Source organism: Balaenoptera borealis, assembly GCF_965194805.1.
Source record: "Balaenoptera borealis genome assembly, chromosome: 10".
Taxonomy (NCBI): Eukaryota; Metazoa; Chordata; class Mammalia; order Artiodactyla; family Balaenopteridae; genus Balaenoptera; species Balaenoptera borealis.
In genome coordinates this window covers 67,551,400-67,571,703 of record NC_138874.1, presented here as the reverse complement: position 1 = coordinate 67,571,703, position 20,304 = coordinate 67,551,400, and the positions used below count along the sequence as shown (strand labels likewise).

Genomic DNA, 20,304 nt, shown 5'->3' with positions numbered 1-20,304 from the left:
CCCTGTGGGTGGACCTCTTGTGAATGGGATTAATGACCTTCAAACAGAGACCCCTCACCCCTCTGCCAAGTGAGGTTACAGTGTGAAGACAGCATTCAACTAAGAAGTGGGCTCTCACCAGAACCCGACTAAGCTGGCACCCTGATCTCATACTTCCAGCCTCCAGAACTGTGAGAAGTAAATTTCTGTTTATAAGCCTATTCCATCGTAGCAGCCCAAATAGACAAAGACAGTCACCCTGTGTTAACCCCCCTCCTCCAAAAAGAAACACATGGCTCGACCTCCCCCAAAGGGGGGAAGGATGATGATCATCCTTGGGCTCTTCTACTTCTTCCCCCACTTTTTGCTCATTTTCCAATTTTCTCTCTTCTACACCATCCTGTTCCCCCCCCAACCCCGAGTCTGGGGTGGGCGGGGACTGTGGCCAAGAGGGCAGCGTGCCTGTGGGGCTCCCTCTGGGCTTGGGCTCAGCCTCCTTGGAACACTGGCACAGTTTCTTGCCGGACTTGCCTCTGACCTACCGTCCTCCATGGAGCCCTGTGGGATCATGTGGAAAACCTGGGCTTGGAGTCAGGAGGGTCTGGGTTTGACCGTAACCCGCTCACCCTGCTCGGCAGCTGACACGGGCAACAACCCTCATAGTCGCTGAGCTGATGAGGATTAGGGGCGATGGTGCATGTGGATGGGGTACCGGTGAGGCATAATGTCATGCTGGGTGAGAGATGATGGCTAGCAGTTCGGGTTTTTACTAGTTGAAACGTCAAACAGTGGAAAAGGCCTTTGTTTAAGACCCAGCCCAACGAACGCCTCAGGACACACCCCTCCAGAGCACCTGTGTACCCCTCCTCAGGACCCAGGCAGTGGAAGAGGCCCGGTGGTTGGGATGAAGGGGAGGCGAAGCTGAGATGGTGGTGGGGCCGATGAGAGCAGTGGGCACAGGGCCGCCTGATCCTGGCTGGGCCTGGGACCCCTCAGGTGCGGCCGAGGAGGACAGAAGGTGCCCTGAGGCCGGACGCCACTCTCCTCCAGCTTCCCACAGCGAAGTCACGCCCCGACCGGCGAGGGAAGGGGGGAGGGGAAGAGCTTCCCCAGGCACCCGACGAAAGCATTCACCCAAAGCGACTGCATTTTAGTGAAAAGTCACAGACTTACCTCAGGTTGTCACAGTGTCGCTCTCTAGTGGAAACGGGGCCTGTGAGCCACGCAGAATTGTGTCGTAGAGAAATAACACGACTATTTCGATACACCCAAGTCCATGACGGTCAAATTCACGTCTGCCGCGTGCTGGGAAGGAACTCAAGCAGCAGAGTCGACAGGTGTGCCCGGGCTGACCACTGACTGCACAGAGGGTGGTCGGGGCACCCCTCTGAGGGGCACTACGGGCAGAGACCGGAACGTCCAGGGCTCCTCCGGCCCATGTGCGCAGGCGTTGCGGAGTCGACAAATGAGAGCTGCACGGTCAGCAAGGGAAAGACCCACAGCACCAGAATAACGAAAAGTGGGGATTTGCTCATCAGCGGAGCCTGGGCATTGGAGCTGCTCCATCACGGACCGGCTCGTGTACCCCAAGGGCCTACCTGAGCCAGGCGGGAAGTGAAAAGGCCTGTGGGCCCGTGGGTGGCGGAACTTCCGGCGCGGAGGAGGGGCTTGGGGAGGGGCACGCGGTGACCACGGCCCCGCCCACTCCTCCCACCCTCCCTCCCGCCCAGATGCGCAGCCTCCCAGGTACTGAGAGCGTTTGGGGCCTCAGGGGCCTGCTAGAGGGAGGCCCAGCCCTTCCACCTGAGGGGAAGTCGAGCACAGAGTTTGTGAGCTCTGCCTGCTAATCCTGGGAACGGCACGGCTCAGCCTAGAATGGACGTTGGAGGCGGGCGACATCTAGAGGCCCAGACAGGAACTGACACCTGGAAAGCCAGACCTGGAAGCCAAGGGCACTGAACAGAAGGCCCAGCCTCCTTTGCCCTAAGAGGTGGATCAGGAGCCCACGGGCTCTCCACGTGGCTCCCCGCAGAACAGGCCTGGAGTACAGAGGGAGAAGCACTTTGGAGTCATTTGGACCTGAGTTCGAATCTCAGCTCACCACTTCCAGCCATGTGATGTGGATTAAGTATTTATTCCTCCCTGAGCCTCAGTTTCCTCCTCTGTAAAATGGGGATAATAACACCAATCTATAGATATGGTCTCTGCCATACAAGTCACTCTGTGACAGCCCCTTGCACCCCTTCTCCCAGAAGCAGCCCTCTCCTGGCTAGTCACAGTCAGCAGTTCCTGGGTGGCCCAATCAGAGCCCTCCCTTGGGATTCCCACACTGATGCTGGAAAGCCACAATGCCCAAGGGCCAGGGAAGAAGCCCAGAAGTAGCTGTGTGAAATTGAGATGCCCCAGGGCCAAGTGCACAGCCCTGCAGGAACGTAGCATCAATCGGCAGGTCGTCAGAGGTCATCTATAGGCTACAGACGGAGAGGCAGGCAGAGACCTAGGGAGGGTGTCTGGTCCCCCAATGGATGACCAGCCTTCCAGGTTTTCCCAGGACTGAAGGGACCTCTCGGGTGGTGAGACTTTCAGTCCTACAGCCAGGCCAAATCAGGACAAGATTGTCAACCTCTGGGCAGTCAGCAGAGGACTGTGCCAGGACCTGGGCTCTGGAATCTAATCACACAGAGACAGGCACTTGTGCACACACAGCTGGGGCATCTGCCTGCCAAGCAGACAATGAGAACCGTGCTGGCTGGGAGCCCTGACTTCCAGGGCCACCGCGGGCTGACCCCTCGCAGACCCATCCACAGGAGACCTAATGAGTTCCCAAAGCAGGACGCTGGGGACACACATGAGTCGGGAGCCTTGCAGCTGCCTCCTCAGCACATTAACTGGTAGAACTTATAATGATTTTAAATAAAGCACTTTATGAAGGTCAAATTCCACATTTCTGCCCGCTGCTGTCTAAAGTTTTAAATTCCACGTTATCATATAGTCAAATATATTACAACTGTAACCAGCTACTCGTCTAGAGGACATTCACCTTTTTGTCGATTTTCTTGTTTCCATGTCCCTGGCCTTGTTTTTACAGGAAATGCTGTCTCTGGAGCCTTTGAAAACATGACCCATCATTTTTCTACAGATGCCAATGCTGAGGACTCTGGTGGGCCCTCAATATGCACCCCATCTGCACCAGGGCTTGTAAACTTGCTTCTACAGCCCCTGCAGCCTCGGGTCAGAGGGTGGGGTCCCTCAGGGATTAAGTGAAATGGCATCTTCTCAGTGAGGCCTGCCCTGGCCTCCCAATCAAAAACAGAATCACACACACACACCTCACACAAGCTCCTCCTCTCCTGTCCTGCTTTTTTTCTCTAGCACACATCACCATTTAAAGGTCCATGTATCTTCTTTTCTGTCTTTCCCACCAGAATGTAAGTTTCTTGAAGGTAGGGATTTGTGTCTTTTTTCTCCATACTGGTGCATCCCTAACACCATGAACTGGGGCAGACATAGAGCAAACACCTTAAAAATATTTGTTGAATAAAGAACTCCAGACTTTCACATAAAACACGGAAGAATCCCCCGGGAGTTATAAGACACCTCCCTGGTCCTTCACAAGTGGAATTCTGCACCATGGGTCAGCCTTTACTCTGGGCCTAGACCTGCCCTAGGTGTCTTACACGAAACTCATTTCACCCCAGCAGTGCTGGAAGGTGTAGGTGGTGTTAGACAAGGATGCTGAGCTCAGATAGTAAACCTGAGAAGCTGCCAGCTACTAGGAGAGCAGGGATTCAACCCTCGGGTGAGTCTAGGTCCTGGGACCTGCAGTGGTTAAGGTCAGACCCCCACAGCCCTGTACCCCCTACAGTTGGATAGCTGTGGGCAAGTTCCTTAAGCTGACTGTGCTTCCTTTTTCTCACCTGTGAAACCAGGACCATGAGCACCTATGTCCCTGAGCGGTGGTGGGATTAAATGAGGTACCACATGAGGCGTGGCGTGCTGGGCCTGTGGTGAGTGCCGGGCACTGGAGCCGCTACTGCGCAGGCCCCAGCCCCTCTGTCACCGGGTCTGTACCTGGGCAGGACCCCGTCGTCCCAACCTCTCCTTTGAGAGTCTGGAGGCTGATTCCCTGTATCACTCAGGACAGGACTGAAGGTCAGGAACCCCTGCTCCAGCTGTCAACTTTATGGCCAGCCCAATTCTCTCATCGTGCAGGCTCCCCAGCTGGGGGCAAAGGCTGGGGCCCTGTGAAACACAGACAGACAAACAGACCCATGCCCGGAGGCGGGGAGGAGGAGAGAAGCGGGGACCGCAGAGGGTTCCTGATGGAGCCCCCAGCCTGCCTGTGGTTCCCAGGCCTCCACGGCGCCCTGTCTCCGGCTCTGCTGCCCACCCCGCCGCCAGGACGAACCCCCAGCACAGACCCCCGTCAATCTCCCCTGCACTTGAGAAGTACTAATTGAGCCCTGTTAACATTTTCCTTCTCTCAACAACCCTGCAGGAAAAAGTTACTGTTACCGTTCCCGGACGATGGGTGGGAACCCAGGCTGCACCAGGGGTCCCCGCCCGGGCGTCCTTGGAAACGAAGTCGGAGGAGACCTCCAGGTGCAGCGGCGTCCCCCTTAGATGCTCAAGGGGTATCCCGCCCTGAAACAGGCGTACAAGGAGGGGGCCCAGGGGCCCTGCGACCCTAACAGGAGTCGTCCTCGGTCCCCGGCCTGGCTGCCTTTCTCCCTACTCTCCCGACCCAGACCCAGACGCTGCTCCGGCACGGGAGCCGCGCGCCCCCGTGTGGCCATTTCTGGGAACGCAGGTCCTGGAACCTGGCCACCCCAAGTCAGAACCGGCTAGGAAAACGCCCTGGGGAGGAAGCACCACCGGGGGGCAGGAGGAGGAAGAGGGGAGGAGGTCCCTGCAGCACTTCCACAGGCCTTACTCAAATTGGAGGACACTTGATAGAACAGGACCTCCTATGATAGCCACCCCCTGGGGAGCATCCTCTCCTCTTCCTCTTGGGGGCTTAAGAAGCACCTACTGGCCCAGGGTCTTGGCCCTCCCATGAGAACTTTAGCCTGAGCTGGGTGCAAGTCCCCTCCAGGGCTGCCCTAAAGATGTGGGACAGAACAAAAGAAGTGGCCCAGAGTAACAGGCAGCAAGACTAGCACTGCTCACTCAGCTTCATCCCTGCAGTCATTCAGCAGGACTGATGGAGTGCCCTCCAAGAGCCAGTCACCTTCCTGGCTCCAAAGCTGTGTCCTCTACAGGCTACTAGAGTCTTTTAGATCTATCCCCAAAATTCAGACTTACCAAAGAGCCAAGGCCCCACAGTGAATGCTGTGCACCTCAGCAGGAGGCTTCTCATCATTCCCTGCCCTCCTTCCAGCCCCAATCATTCCCTGCCCTCCTTCCAGCTCCAGGTAGAGGCCTTATGCACATCTGTCTCCCCTGATGTGGAAACTCATACTTAAGGAGGAGTTACTGTGTGGGAGGCACACACACCCCTCTGATAACTCAGGTGGGCACTGGTCCTACCTAATCTTATCTAAGAGTTGGAGTATGCCCTTAAATGCATTAGGAGTAGACCGGAAAGTTTGAAGAAGCCCATCCAGGCAAGTTGCCATCACATTTTGGCCAGTCTTCCCAGGGTACATGGAAGAGGTTGATGCCATCTTTTGGATTTTGCCAGAGATTCCTGTTGTCCTCCAACAGCGCTCTAAAGAAATTTTGCTTCATTTAGTCATTATGCAGAGCATGGCACACTGGGATCTGCTGACATTCACTTCACGTGACTGTGAGGGTTTGTTACTGATTGGCGTAGTCAGAGAAAAGCCACTGAAACTTCTGGGAAATTGACTCAATATTGTAACACATGATGTAGAAAAAAATGGAATCACAGTAATGATGAGCTCAGTTATGTGATTGGGGACTTGTGGTTGCTTCATGGTTGAAAGTGTGTGCACTTGTATGCACTTCGGATTTTTTATAGTTTACAAAAACCTTATGCTCTCATCTCCCTGCCTCTAGCCTTTTCAAAATCCAGAGGAAACCTGCAGAGATTGGCCTCTTAAAGCTATAACCAATGCAAAAGCAAATCAGAGTGTGCCTTAGAGGGTGGAGTCCAAACCCTGGCCCCTGGACCTAGACCCTGAAGAGGACTCAGCAATATATACCTGGAAACTGAAGAATATTTTACAAAGGAGAGACCTACTTCAGGTACATGGGGTTGTTCATTTTGGACTTCAGAAAAACAGACCTGCTTTCTGCTTCTTCCTCTCCCGCTATTGGCAATACCCCCACGCCCCCGTCCCAGGACTATTTACACACATATAGAGAACCAGATGTCCCAACTGACAGAGCAAAGTTGTTTGAGACTACTGAATATTTTAGTCAAATTCTCCAACTCGAAACCAGCTTTGGTATGGTTCGTATCAGGGTCTTGCATATCCCCTCTGGAGCCAGCCTGTATTTGGAAGACAAAGACAAGTTTTCTTCTCTTGATAGCACAGAAGATTCTTAAGAGTCCTGGGCATCACAGGGCAACCACACTGCCAAGTCCACCTGCTCTCTGGTAGGAGCCAGGAAGAGGAGGGTAAATGGTCTGGACCAGCACTAACAAAAATGCAATACTAGCCACATATGTGATTTTAAATTTTTTAAAAGACACATTTAAAAATTGTAAAAGAAATAAATGAAATTAATTTTAATGACGTGTTTTATTAAACCCAATATGAAAAAATTTATTCCAAATATAATGAGTATAAAAATTATTAGTGAGATATTCTATATGAAATCCAGATTTTATACTTACAGGACATCTCAATTCAGACTAGCCACATTTCAAGAGCTCAGTAGCCACATGTGGCTCACAGCCACTTTACTGGACTGTTCAGGTCTAGAGTTCATTTCTGCGAGTTCACGACACAACTGAGCACCATCATTGTCATTCTTCAAAGTCCAAACCAGGGTGTCAGGTCCTCAGTGCTGCTTTTGAAATATAACTGGGCCAAAAGTACCAAACCTGTGGGCACCGGGGCCTGTAAGATCTAGTGGATAGGAGATTGGTTCAAGATGGTGGAATAGAAGGACATGCTCTCACTCCCTCTTGTGGGAGCACCAGAATCGCAACTAACTGCTGAACAATCATTGACAGGAAGACACTGGAACTCACCAAAAAAGATACCCCACATCCAAAGACAAAGGAGAAGCCACAATGAGATGGTACAAGGGGCACAATCACAATAAAATGAAATCCCATAACTGCTGGGTGGGTGACCCACAAACTGGAGAACACTTATACCACAGAAGTCCACCCACTGGAGTGAAGGTTATGAGCCCCACGTCAGGCTTCCGAACCTGGGGATCCGGCAACGGGAGGAGGAAATCCTAGAGAATCAGACTTTGAAGGCTAGTGGGATTTGATTACAGAACTTCGACAGGACTAGGGGAAACAGAGACTCCACTCTTGGAGGGCACACACAAAGTAGTGCGTGCATCGGGACCCAGGGGAAGGAGCAGTGACCCCATAAAGACTGAACCAGACCCACCTGCTAGTGTTGGGGGGGTCTCCTGCAGAGGCAGGGGGTGGCTCTGTCTCACCGTGAGGACAAGGACACTGGCAGCAGAAGTTCTGGGAAGTACTCCTTTGCATGAGCCCTCCCAGAGTCCGCCAATAGCCCCATCAAAGAGCCCGGGTAGGCTCCAGTGTTGGGTCGCCTCAGGCCAAACAACCAACGAGGGAACCCAGCCCCACCCATCAGCAGACAAGCGGATTAAAGTTTTACTGAGCTCTGCCCAACAGAGCAATAGCCAGCTCTACCCACCACCAGTCCCTCCTATCAGGAAAATTGCTCAAGCCTCTTAGATAGCCTCATCCACCAGAGGGCAGACAGCAGAAGCAAGAACTACAATCCTGCAGCCTGTGGAACAAAAACCACATTCAAAGAAAGACAGACAACATGAACAGGCAGAGGACTATGTACCAGATGAAGGAATAAGGTAAAACCCCAGAAAAACAACTAAATGAAGTGGAGATAGGCAACCTTCCAGAAAATGAATTCAGAATAATGATAGTGAAGATGATCCAGGACCTTGGAAAAAGAATGGAGGCAAAGATCGAGAAGATGCAAGAAACGTTTAACAAAGACCTAGAAAAATTAAAGAACAAACAAACAGAGATGAACAATACAATACCTGAAATGAAAAATACTAGAAGGAATCAATAGCAGAATAACTGAGGCAGAAGTACGGGTAAGTGACCTGGAAGACACAATGGTGGAATTCACTGCTCTGGAAAAGAATAAAGAAAAAAGAATGAAAAGAAACGAAGACAGCCTAAGAGACCTCTGGGACAAGATTAAACACAACAACACTCGCATTATAGGGGTCCCAGAAGCAGAAGAGAGAGAGAAAGGACCCGTGAAAATATTTGAAGACATTATAGTCGAAAACTTCCCTAACATGGGAAAGGAAATAGCCACCCAAGTCCAGGAAGCGCAGAGAGTCCCAGGAAGGATAAACCCAAGGTGAAACATGCCGAGACACATACTAATCAAATTGGCAAAAATTAAAGACAAAGAAAAAATATTGAAAGCAGCAAGGGAAAAACGACAAATAACATACAAGGAAACAACCATAAGGTTAACAGCTGATTTCTCAGCAGAAACTCTACAAGCCAGAAGGGAGTGGCATGACATATTTAAAGTGATGAAAGGGAAGAACCTCCAACCAAGATTACTCTACCCAGCAAGGATCTCATTCAGATTCGATGGAGAAATCAAAAGATTTACAGACAAGCAAAAGCTAAGAGAATTCAGCACCACCAAACCAGCTCTACAACAAATGCTAAAGGAACTCCTCTAAGTGGGAAACACAAGAGAAGAAAAGGACCTACAAAAACAAACCCAAAACAATTAAGAAAATGGTCATAGGAACATACATATTGATAATTACCTTAAACGTGAATGGATTAAATGCTACAACCAAAAGACATAGGCTCGCTGAATGGATACAAAAACAAGACCCATATATATGCTGTCTACAAGAGACCCACTTCAGACCTAGGTACACATACAGACTGAAAGTGAAGGGATGGAGAAAGATATTCCATGCAAATGGAAATCAAAAGAAAGCTGGAGTAGCAATACTCATATCAGATAAAATAGACTTTAAAATAAAGAATGTTACAAGAGACAAGGAAGAACACTACATAATGATCAACGGATCATTCCAAGAAAAAGATATAACAATTATAAATATATATGCACCCAACATAGGAGCACCTCAATACATAAGGCAACTGCTAACAGCTATAAAAGAGGAAATTGACAGTAACACAATAATAGTGGGGGACTTTAACACCTCACTTACACCAATGGACAGATCATCCAAACAGAAAATTAATAAGGAAACACAAACTTTAAATGACACAATAGACCAGATACATTTAATTGATATTTATAGGACAGTCCATCCAAAAACAGCAGATTACACTTCTCAAGTGCCCATGGAACATTCTCCAGGATAGATCACATCTTGGGTCACAAATCAAGCCTCAGTAAATTTAAGAAAATTAAAATCATATCAAGCATATTTTCTGACCACAATGTTATGAGATTAGAAATCAATTACAGGGAAAAAAACATAGAAAACACAAATACATGGAGGCTAAACAATATGTTACTAAATAACCAAGAGATCACTGAAGAAATCAAAGAGGAAATCAAAAAATACCTAGGGACAAATGACAATGAAAACACGATGATCCAAAACCTATGGGATGCAGCAAAAGCAGTTCTAAGAGGGAAGTTTATAGCAATACAAGCCTATCTCAAGAAACAAGAAAAATCTCAAATAAACAGTCTAACCTTACACCTAAAAGAACTAGAGAAAGAAGAACAAACAAAACCCAAAGTTAGCAGAAGGAAAGAAATCATAAAGATCAGAGCAGAAATAAATGAAATAGAAACAAAGAAAACGATACCAAACATCAACAAAACTAAAAGCTGGTTCTTTGAGAAGATAAACAAAACTGATAAACCATTAGCCAGACTCATCAAGAAAAAGAGGGAGAGGACTCAAATCAATAAAATCAGAAATGAAAAAGGAGAAGTTACAACGGACACCACAGAAATACAAAGCATCCTAAGAGACTACTACAAGCAACTCTATGCTAATAAAATAGACAACCTGGAAGAAATGGACAAATTCTTAGAAAGGTATAATCTTCCAAGACTGAACCAGGAAGAAATAGAAAATATGAACAGACCAATCACAAGGAATGAAATTGAAACTGTGATTAAAAATCTTCCAACAAATAAAAGTCCAGGACCAGATGGCCTCACAGGTGAATTCTATCAAACATTTAGAGAAGAGCTAACACCCATCCTTCTCAAACTCTTCCAAAAACTTGTGGAGGAAGGAACACTCCCAAACTCATTCTATGGGGCCACCATCACCCTGACACCAAAACCAGACAAAGATATTACCAAAACAGAAAATTACAGACTAATTATCACTGATGAATATAGATGCAAAAATCCTCAACAAAATACTAGCAAACAGAATCCAACAACACATTAAAAGGATCACACACCATGATCAAGTGGGATTTGTCCCAGGGATGCAAGGATTCTTCAATATATGCTAATCAATCAATGTGATACACCATATTAACAAATTGAAGAATAAAAACTATATGATCATCTCAATAGATGCAGAAAAAGCTTTTGACAAAATTCAACACCCATTTATGATAAAAACTCTCCAGAAAGTGGGCACAGAGGGAACCTACCTCAACATAATAAAGGCCATATATGACAATCCCACAGCAAACATCATTCTCAATGGTGAAAAACTGAAAGCATTTCCTCTAAGATCAGGAACAAGACAAGGATGTCCACTCTCACCATTATCATTCAACATAGTTTTGGAAGTCCTAGCCACGGCAATCAGAGAAGAAAAAGAAATAAAAGGAATACAAATTGGAAAAGAAGAAGTAAAACTGTCACTGTTTGGAGATGACATGATACTATACATAGAGAATCCTAAAGATGCCACCGGAAAACTACTAGAGCTAATCAATGAATTCAGTAAAGTAGCAGGACACAAAATTAATGCACAGAAATCTCTTGCATTCCTATACACTAATGATGAATAATCTGAAAGAGAAATTAAGGAAACACTCCCATTTACCACTGTAGCAAAAAGAATAAAATACCTATGATTAAACCTACCTAGGGAGACAAAAGACTTGTATGCAGAAAACTGTAAGACACTGATGAAAAAATTAAAGATGACACAAATAGATGGAGAGATATACCATGTTCTTGGATTGGAAGAATCCATATTGTGAAAATGACTATACTACCCAAAGCAATCTACAGATTCAATGCAATCCCTATCAAATTACCAATGGCATTTTTTCCAGAACTAGAACAAATCATCTTAAACTTTGTATGGAGACACAAAAGACCCCGAATAGCCAAAGCAATCTTGAGAACGAAAAATGGAGCTGGAGGAATCAGACTCCCTGACTTCAGACTATACTACAAAGCTACAGTAATCAAGACAATATTTTACTGGCACAAAAACAGAAATATAGATCAAGGGAACAGGATAGAAAGCCCAGAGATAAGCCCACACACCTATGGTCAACTAATCTATGACAAAGGAGGCAAGGATATACAATGGAGAAAAGACAGTCTCTTCAATAAGTGGTGCTGGGAAAACTGGACAGCTGCATGTAAAAGAATGAAATTAGAACACTCCCTAACACCATACACAAAAATAAACTCAAAATGGATTAGAGACCTAAATGTAAGACTGGACATTATAAAACTCTTAGAGGAAAACATAGGAAGAACACTCTTTGATATAAATCACAGCAAGATCTTTTTTGGTCCACCTCCTAGAGTAATGGAAATAAAAACAAACAAATGGGACCTAATGAAACTTAAAAGCTTTTGCAAAGCAAAGGAAACTACAAACAAGACGAAAAGACAATCCTCAGAATGGAAGAAAATATTTGCAAATGAATCAATGGACAAAGGATTAATCTCCAAAATATATAAACAGCTCATGCAGCTCAATATTAAACAAACAAACAACCCAATCCAAAAATGGGCAGAAGACCTAAATAGACATTTCTCCAAAGAAGACATACAGATGGCCAAGAAGCACATGAAAAGCTGCTCAATATCACTAATTATTAGAGAAATGAAAATCGAAACTACAATGAGGTATCACCTCACACCAGTTAGAATGGGCATCATCAGAAAATCTACAAACAACAAATGCTGGAGAGGGTGTGGAGAAAAGGGAACCCTCTTGCACTGTTGGTGGGAATGTAAATTGATACAACCACTATGGAGAACAGTATGGAGGTCCCTTAAAAAACTAAAGATATAATTACCATATGACCCAGCAATCCCACTACTGGGCATATACCCAGAGAAAACCATAATTCAAAAAGACACATGCACCCCAGTGTTCATTGCAGCACTATTTACAATAGCCAGGTCATGGAAGCAACCTAAATGCCCATAGACAGACAAATGGATAAGATGATGTGGTACATACATACAATGGAATATTATTCAGCCATAAAAAGGAACGAAATTGGGTCATTTGTAGAGACGTGGATGAATCTAGACACTGTCATACAGAGTGAAGTCAGAAAGAGAAAAACAAATATCATATATTAACGCATATACATGTAACCTAGAAAAATGGTACAGGTGAACCGGTTTGCAGGGCAGAAATTGAGACACAGATATAGAGAACAAATGTATGGACACCAAGGCGGGAAAGCGGTGGCGGGGTGGGGGGGTGTTTTGATGAATTGGGAGATTGGGATTGACACGCATACACTGATGTGTATAAAACTGATGACTAAAAAGAACATGCTGTATAAAAAAATAAAATTAAATTAAAAAAAAAAAAGATCTAGTGGATAGTCTGCTAAAGCCTTCACAGGGCATTCCCATCCCAGGAATGACTGCCTGCGGAGAGTAGGAGGCTGAGCCAGGGCTCCTGTATAAACAGGCACACCAGTTCTATTGAGACTCTCTATGCTGGCTTTTCCAGGTAAATGAATGTCCACACTGAGGGAACCTCCAGCATTTGTAGTGCTGTTGTTGTTGAATTACTAATGAAGTCCAAGACCAGGATAACTCTTGTGATGTACTGATCTACTTTTTTTCTGGCAGTGAGAAAAATGGAACACATATAAGTTCCCCTCTTTGCCTTGGCTGCCAGGAAACTCAGAACCAAGTCTGCTCTCAGTTAAAAGATATTGCCTCCACCATTATCATGTAGTTGTTGTCCCTTCACTCTTATTTTATAATGCTTTGGGGATTTTGCAGGGCTTCTGTCTTCTGAAATATTAAGCAGCTTTGAAGTCTTTTGGAAACGGGCAAGGCAATGTTTGTGTAAGGATGTTTCCAAATTTTACCACTAGGTGGCAGCATAATTCAATAAAAATATATTGGCTTCAGCCCCACCCCGAACCAATTCTGCTAAATAAGTGTGTGACTTTGGGCAAGTGACTTTTAACACCCTGAGTCTCAGTTTTATCACGTGAGAAAGGAAGGGCTGTTGTGAAAACGAACTGAGATGAAATATACCTTGGGAAGTGGTAAAGGCCTTGTGATTAATTGCATGGACCCTGAACCACATGGCCTGGTTTCCAGTTCTATTGTGCCACTTAATAGCTGTGACATTTTAGGCAGCTTATTTAACTTCTCTGAGCCTTACCTTCCTCTCTGTAAAACGGAGATGCTAGTGCCTGCTTCATAGGATTGTTGCTAAAGAGTAACACATAGAGTGCTTCGAGTGATGACTGGCACACATAGGACAAGGGTTATTAGCTATCATGACTGTAATGGACACATACAGCACGTATCAGAGTACTTGTCACAGCGCTTTTTTATAAACTAAGGTTTGTGTTACTATGCCTGTTAGTATCTAAGATGTTTGAAATGGGACCTCCATTTGGCCCACAGGCTCTTCTGTGTGTGAGGCTGTGGGACTGACTCCTGGCCCTTTATAATCCTGTAACAGGACACTGTGAATTAAGACTGCTACCTCAGTGGCTGGGCCCCTGTAAGCAAGACATCTATGGGCTGAAGTCAGAAAGGGAAGGCGGCTTCAGATAGCTGAGAAACCTCAAAATTAAATCTTGACCAAATCACCTATGGAAGAGAATGCAGAATACTTAAGACTATCCAGTACAGCTGAGAAAGGAGTTCTTGAATACAATCAGGTTATTATAAAAGGCCAGGTTTTCAAAGGGAAACAAAGAACTGTAACCAAGAAAGGTAACACAGAAGCAAAGATGAGAATAGCACAAGGGAATTAAAGCCCAGAATGAAATGAAAGGAGTGGAGAGGAGTTTTACTGTTACGCTCCGAACAAGATGATGAACTGGATGAGACGGTATTAAAAACCACCAGTGGGTTCTTCAGCTCCAGGAGGCAGAGACCACGTGGCCTTCATCTCTGCCCACCCAGCAGCCCTCACAGTGATGGAATAGGTAAGATACCCAGCAAAATTACTTAAACCTGATCAACACAAGTTAGAACTTCTACTTGTTTTCTCTGTGGGGGAAGAAAAAGATTTTCAGAATGGAAAATGTGGGGAAAGAACATAATGGGAAACAAATGACTGCACTTGATGAAAGACTAAAAAGGAAAAATTTTGAGTTAATCTAAGAGAATACTTGCTAACAACTCAGAGGGCCTTAAAACTGATATAGGTGTCTTACGACATGGTAAATGCCATTATCACATTTATTACTAATAAAATTTCATTCACTTTTTCTGGCATTTATGGAACCATTTTCTGTAATAATGTGATATATCACTGCAGCAACTTCAAATATCCTATTATACAATGTCTATCACATATAGCTAAACTGGAAAATAAAATAAATTATAAATTCCCTATTCCTTTTACTCAATCAGGGCTGGGAGTGTGGTGTGTATGCTGAAGGGAGTGTGTGACATGATACAGTTTGAAAAAAAATCAACGAAATGAATATTTTAGATCTTTGTGGGAAAAAAGATATGAGAAAAAGTACACTGTGGATGTCAATGTTGAGAAGGACAAGGAAATTTTTATAATTATGAACTTTATTTTTATTTACTATGCCAACATTTTCAAGAAAGAGACTTTACATCCAGTTTTTATAATTCATTTTACAAGCAAATTCTAATATACAGTATTTACTCTGAACTGGTTTTTTAAATCAATGGGAAAAACAATACTGCAGACATTAAAGATCGTGGTGTTTCTGTTTTTAGTCAGCAGTGACTTAAGAGATTTTAAATTCTTAGGGTCAGTATTATTTTGTTATGGCGATGGTTTACCAAGGAGAAAGTGGGTAGCTTTCCCCCAACAAAGTTTAAACATCTGATGTATCTTTAACAGCATAGTTGCAGATTGGTGCTCACCATCATAATCATTTACCCAAACATACTCTTTCGAATTGCTGCAGCAGAAAAATTGAAGGGAGGTGTGGAAAGAAAATTTTAAAATAATTCAGGCATCAGAATTAAGAAAAATAGCAAGGCCATCATCCCCAAGGAAAAACATCAGGTATCTGTATTACAGCTATAATTAATGTTCAAATGTGTGCATAAGCATGCAAACATAACCACCCCAACTAATTCATAAACACAAAAACTATTATGTAAGATTGAGAGTAAACTGAAACTATGCTGCAGTCTTACTGCTCTTCACTGCAAGCCTATTTGGTGATTCCAAATTACATCTTCAGTGCCCTAGAGACCAGGAAACCATCATGACAACTCCACTCAGAAATGAAGAGTGCATCTCTGTGTCTGTTACACCATCCATGCTACAGGAAGATTTAGAAGTGACAGCTCTAGGGGGTCCATGTTCTCTCTGATGCATCTGAGTAAAATACTTAAGGGGACAATGAAACATTCAAAGAACTCAGTGCTTTAATGGAAAAAGTGACATGCTTAGAATACAACTGTGAAAGGCTGTACTTCGAACAGCAACAATTATAGAGAAATTCATTTCAACAAAGAAAGCCACACCCGATAGGAGGCATTTCGATATTTCAGGCACAACTCCAAGCAATTAAGCTCATTTAAAGTGCAAATCTGATATTCTCTTTCATATTCAGATTTTTACTTGTTAAAATACTTAGTAAAGTTCCCTAACATCTATATAAATACAATGAACAGTAGTCTATATGCCTGAAAATATTGCACAAATTAAAATGAGACTCCAAAAGAAAAATGCTAGAGGGTCTCAGTTATTAGAAACATTCTAAATGATATTACTATACAATCCTTTAATGCCTTAAAATCACCTGCACCTGTACTGATTAACTCCTTAGCCAAGCTGTCTTTAAGGAATTTTATATGCATCCCATTAACAGCCAAATGTATAATTCTACATACTCTATTTTCTCTTTCACCAATGTGAAACTTAACCAATGCCCATAAGACTTCTTCCTTGGGATTTAGAATTCATACACTGCCACCATCTTCACCGAAATCACAAGAACCAAGGAAAAGAGTGATCTGAGTTCCTGTGCAGGAGGATTTGGCACAGAGTTGACTTACAGAAGCACTAAAGAGAGATCAAGCCAAATCTGAGTGAGCTCTGATTATTCAGGTGAGCTACAGCCTCACCTCATTTCTGACTTAACATTTACTAAGGAGCAGACTAGCATAATATTCTTGCAGTTTTTAAAGAAAACAGCAGGCAAATACTTTGTTGTTTCGTGCAAGCATCCTAGATTTTTTTCTCTTAAATGTAATAGTATGCTTCATAATTATATTAATGAGCCTTCTGCCAAGATTAAGGCTCAACAAAGGTACAGAGAAATTGAACTGATGGATTAATATTTCTGCAAATTCATCAGGGATAAAAAACAGAGCAGGAAAAGGATTAGAATAAACATATTGCAGGGGTCAACATTTTTAATAAAGACATTTCCCTCAAACTAGGGGGTTAAAAATAAAGTAAAAATTTAAAGATTTTCCCCTAAAGATAAAGGCCTACTTGTTAATATTGTTTCACAAGAGTTTATATCAATTTCTAAATAAACCAAGACCTACTAATCAGTATGTTTTACTTTAGGGAAACACCCCATTTGCAATACCTGAGATCAGTTTTCTTTCTCCTTCAAAATAAAAACCACATGTACCCACTTACAGCTTCAGCTATTACTGCTTGTCCCTATGAAGAAAAAAGAGCCTTCCTGATATGTCTGATCGCTTAGCATAGTAACGGTATCTGGACTATGTGAAAAACTTTCTAAACTTTAGTGCTTCTCTGGCAGAAGTGCTGTCAGATGAGAGTATGATACTAGATTTGTGTTGCTCACCTCTTACCAAATCCAAGAATGGCTGATATCCGGTGAATGGCAAATTCACTCAAATGGTTCCTTATAGGTAAGGGAAGATTGCATCAAATGGTAGTAAACACCTCTTTTCAAATTTCCGCTAGAGTACTTGCTGTGTTGTTCCTCTAAAATGGGGCGATGTACATTGTTTTAAAGGGATCCCTAGGAATTTGAGTGACTGATTTTTTGGCCATAAACCCTTTTGATAAATTTTTGGTCAGCTGATCACAACAAAAATTGACACTGTAAATACTATCTGTGTGAAAGACATTAATTCTAACAAAAGCAGCAACAGTTGAACAGCCTAGAGATGTCACGATTTGGGAAAACAGGAGGGCAAATTTACTGAACCACCCGACAAGCGGCCTGCAGCATAATTAGGTTAATGCATATGGTCCCTTGGCAGTTCCACAGCTACCTTCCTAGCACATTAAATAAACATATTGCCATTGAAATATCTTTTAATACCTTTTAATAAAACATAATTTCCCCTTTCCAATTTTATTTTTCTTCCCAAATCTACTTTCAAGAAATTGTCATTCAAACATACACCAACGTAAAAGGGAAACCTGGAAAACTCAAAAAAACACAGCTATTATGAATTCCGGTTTTCTCAAGATAGTCTTACTTAAATTTATAATTATACTCAAAATACTTTAACTCGCTTTGCTATAGAAAATAGTTTTAAATCCCTATATATGGGATATTTATACCCCATCAAAGTTCTGTGCAAACATTTCAAGTCCATTATTCCAGTCTTCAGATATTAGCAGAAAGTCAATAAATATAAACATTACAATAAAGACTTAATTTAAAATATATACTGTGGAACCTCAAAACAGCTATCATGGATCCATAAGCCGATAGGGTTCAAAATGGAATTACCAGCAAAACTCCAGCACCAACATATGTTACAAATGAATACATCTTTATGTCAGGTTTCAAGATGTATCCTCACTTGAGCTTTCCAAAATTTATTCAGTAACAAAAACAAACACAAATGGGGTGTGTGTGTGTGTGTGCGTGTGTGTAAAACAAGATGTTAAAGCAACATATAATTGGTTTATATATATAATATGAAACATTTTTAGCCAGGGGAATTTGTCTGGTAAATAAATATTGAGACTATAGCAAAGAAAAATAAAACTTACATAAACTTCCCAATAAAAGCCTGATCTCCTGTATTCATCACAGAGCTTTTGCATAGACCTTTTAAATATACAAATCACTGGCCAGAACTCTACTTACAGACTACCATCTTCCATTATCACCAAATCTTTAGTTAAAATAGTAACCATATTCACAGGAGGGATGAGTGAAAAAGGCTGAGGCTCTGACAACCACAATTAATACAGACCTTAAAAGGACTAAATCAGCAAAGCACATTTGTTGCCTGCTAAGTGGAATATTATGAATTTTCTGACGTGCAGAGGGATGGATAACATGATTAGAGCCTTCTGTAGACCTCTGAATGGGTAAGCAAACTTTTGTGTTTACCTGAGACAAATATGCTCAAATACTATGTACTTCAACCAGGATATAAAATGGAAGAGCCAAACTAGTAGAAGCTTCCACATTTTAATTTTTAGATTTGCAAGCTTTTAATAGAACCTCCATCACAGTAGCAAACTGCACATAAAGCTATTACAGACTGTTTTTTAAAAAAAACAAATTGGCAGGTGACGGCTATGCTTAATGTATCTTTGGTTTAGGAAGACGAGAATATTGATTAGAGGCCAAACAATCCCCAGAATTCAAATTGTCATTAGGATTCTGCATGATTTCTTTTCTTCTTGTTAGTGGCCTTGGGATGCTTGTCTTGGCCTGGAAGTTTTGAGGCTCTAGTCGGGGGTTGCTTATTTGTTTTTGTTTGAAAGAGCCAGCAGGGGGGCGGAGCTTAGACGCTTTTGGATTTGGATTATTTGCAAGATTTGTTTGACTAGATGTTGGCTGGAGTTTTGCAGAATTACATTGTGTGATTATTGGTGACTTCTTACAAGTGGGATTCCCACTTGGACACGTTTCAGGAACTGGAGGAGGTACCACAGAATTCAAGATGGATGGCTTAAAAAGCTTCAAGGACTTGGGCTGAGATGTGTAGCCCTCTGGTGAAGACTGATTTCTTCCAACTCTCTTAGCCTGGTCTACTATACTTGACTGGGGAAGTGTCTGAAGAGAAGTGGTTACAAACTGCATGTCACTAATTTGATTATTTGCCAAATGATAAGGCTCTTGAGCATTCATGGTCATGTTCAAGTCTGCTTCAGAAGGTGTACTCTCCACCACATCCTTAGTGAATTGTGGGCTTGATGAAAAAGGCCGGTCTTCCAGACCACTGCTGCTTTCTTGTTGCAAGCCATGTGTAAAGCTTTCATCCAGAGGTGCAACAGCCTGATGTATGCCCTGGATTATGCACTCACTGTGGGCCTCGATATGTTGTGGCTTTACTAGTTTTCCCTGGGCGTGGTCTGTGGGTCTGGGAAGGCTGCTGGAAGGCTGTAGTACTTGAGGCTATTAGAATTAAAAACAACATTAGCAACAATTCGTTTTAGAAATAACACCCAGAATTAATATAAGTTCCAATTAGGCTGTGTTGGTACTTATTATGTTTTAATATGAGAAGCATGTGGGGGTTTTTTAATTAAAAAATAAATTGCAATATTCAAGTAATTCATGAGACACATACAAGAGTGATGATGCAAACAAAAAATGGTATGGGCAGTAAACACTAAACAAGATCCAAAATCAAACAGGAGAAAAGAAAAATATTAAAGTACTGATTTACTGTAAAAAAAGATTCCTACCTTAATTGATTCATTAATTATTTAAAACTTCATATATAAGAGAGCTTGACAGGATGATTTCTAGAGCCCTTTGGTTTACTCTCCATATAACATTCAGATAGCAACTATGACCTTCAGAATATTACCCATTTTAAAGGCTTATTT

At 43.2% G+C, this 20,304-nt stretch overlaps 2 protein-coding genes across 17 annotated transcripts in view; both read right to left on the bottom strand.

Annotated features, from left to right (window-relative positions):
* Positions 1–20,304, bottom strand: part of RGR (retinal G protein coupled receptor) — a 389,204-nt gene that overhangs the window by 174,377 nt on the left and 194,523 nt on the right. The window lies entirely within an intron of this gene.
* Positions 18,919–20,304, bottom strand: part of CCSER2 (coiled-coil serine rich protein 2) — a 149,438-nt gene continuing 148,052 nt past the window's right edge. For 10 of the 16 annotated variants that reach the window (XM_082406718.1, XM_082406728.1, XM_082406729.1 and 7 more), the window contains one exon: positions 18,919–19,867. In XM_082406718.1, the coding sequence (XP_082262844.1) occupies positions 19,773–19,867 (95 nt within the window). In that variant the 3' untranslated portion in view covers positions 18,919–19,772. The remainder of the gene's footprint in view (positions 19,868–20,304) is intronic. The other 6 variants (XM_082406719.1, XM_082406731.1, XM_082406722.1 and 3 more) reach the window with 4 other exon arrangements.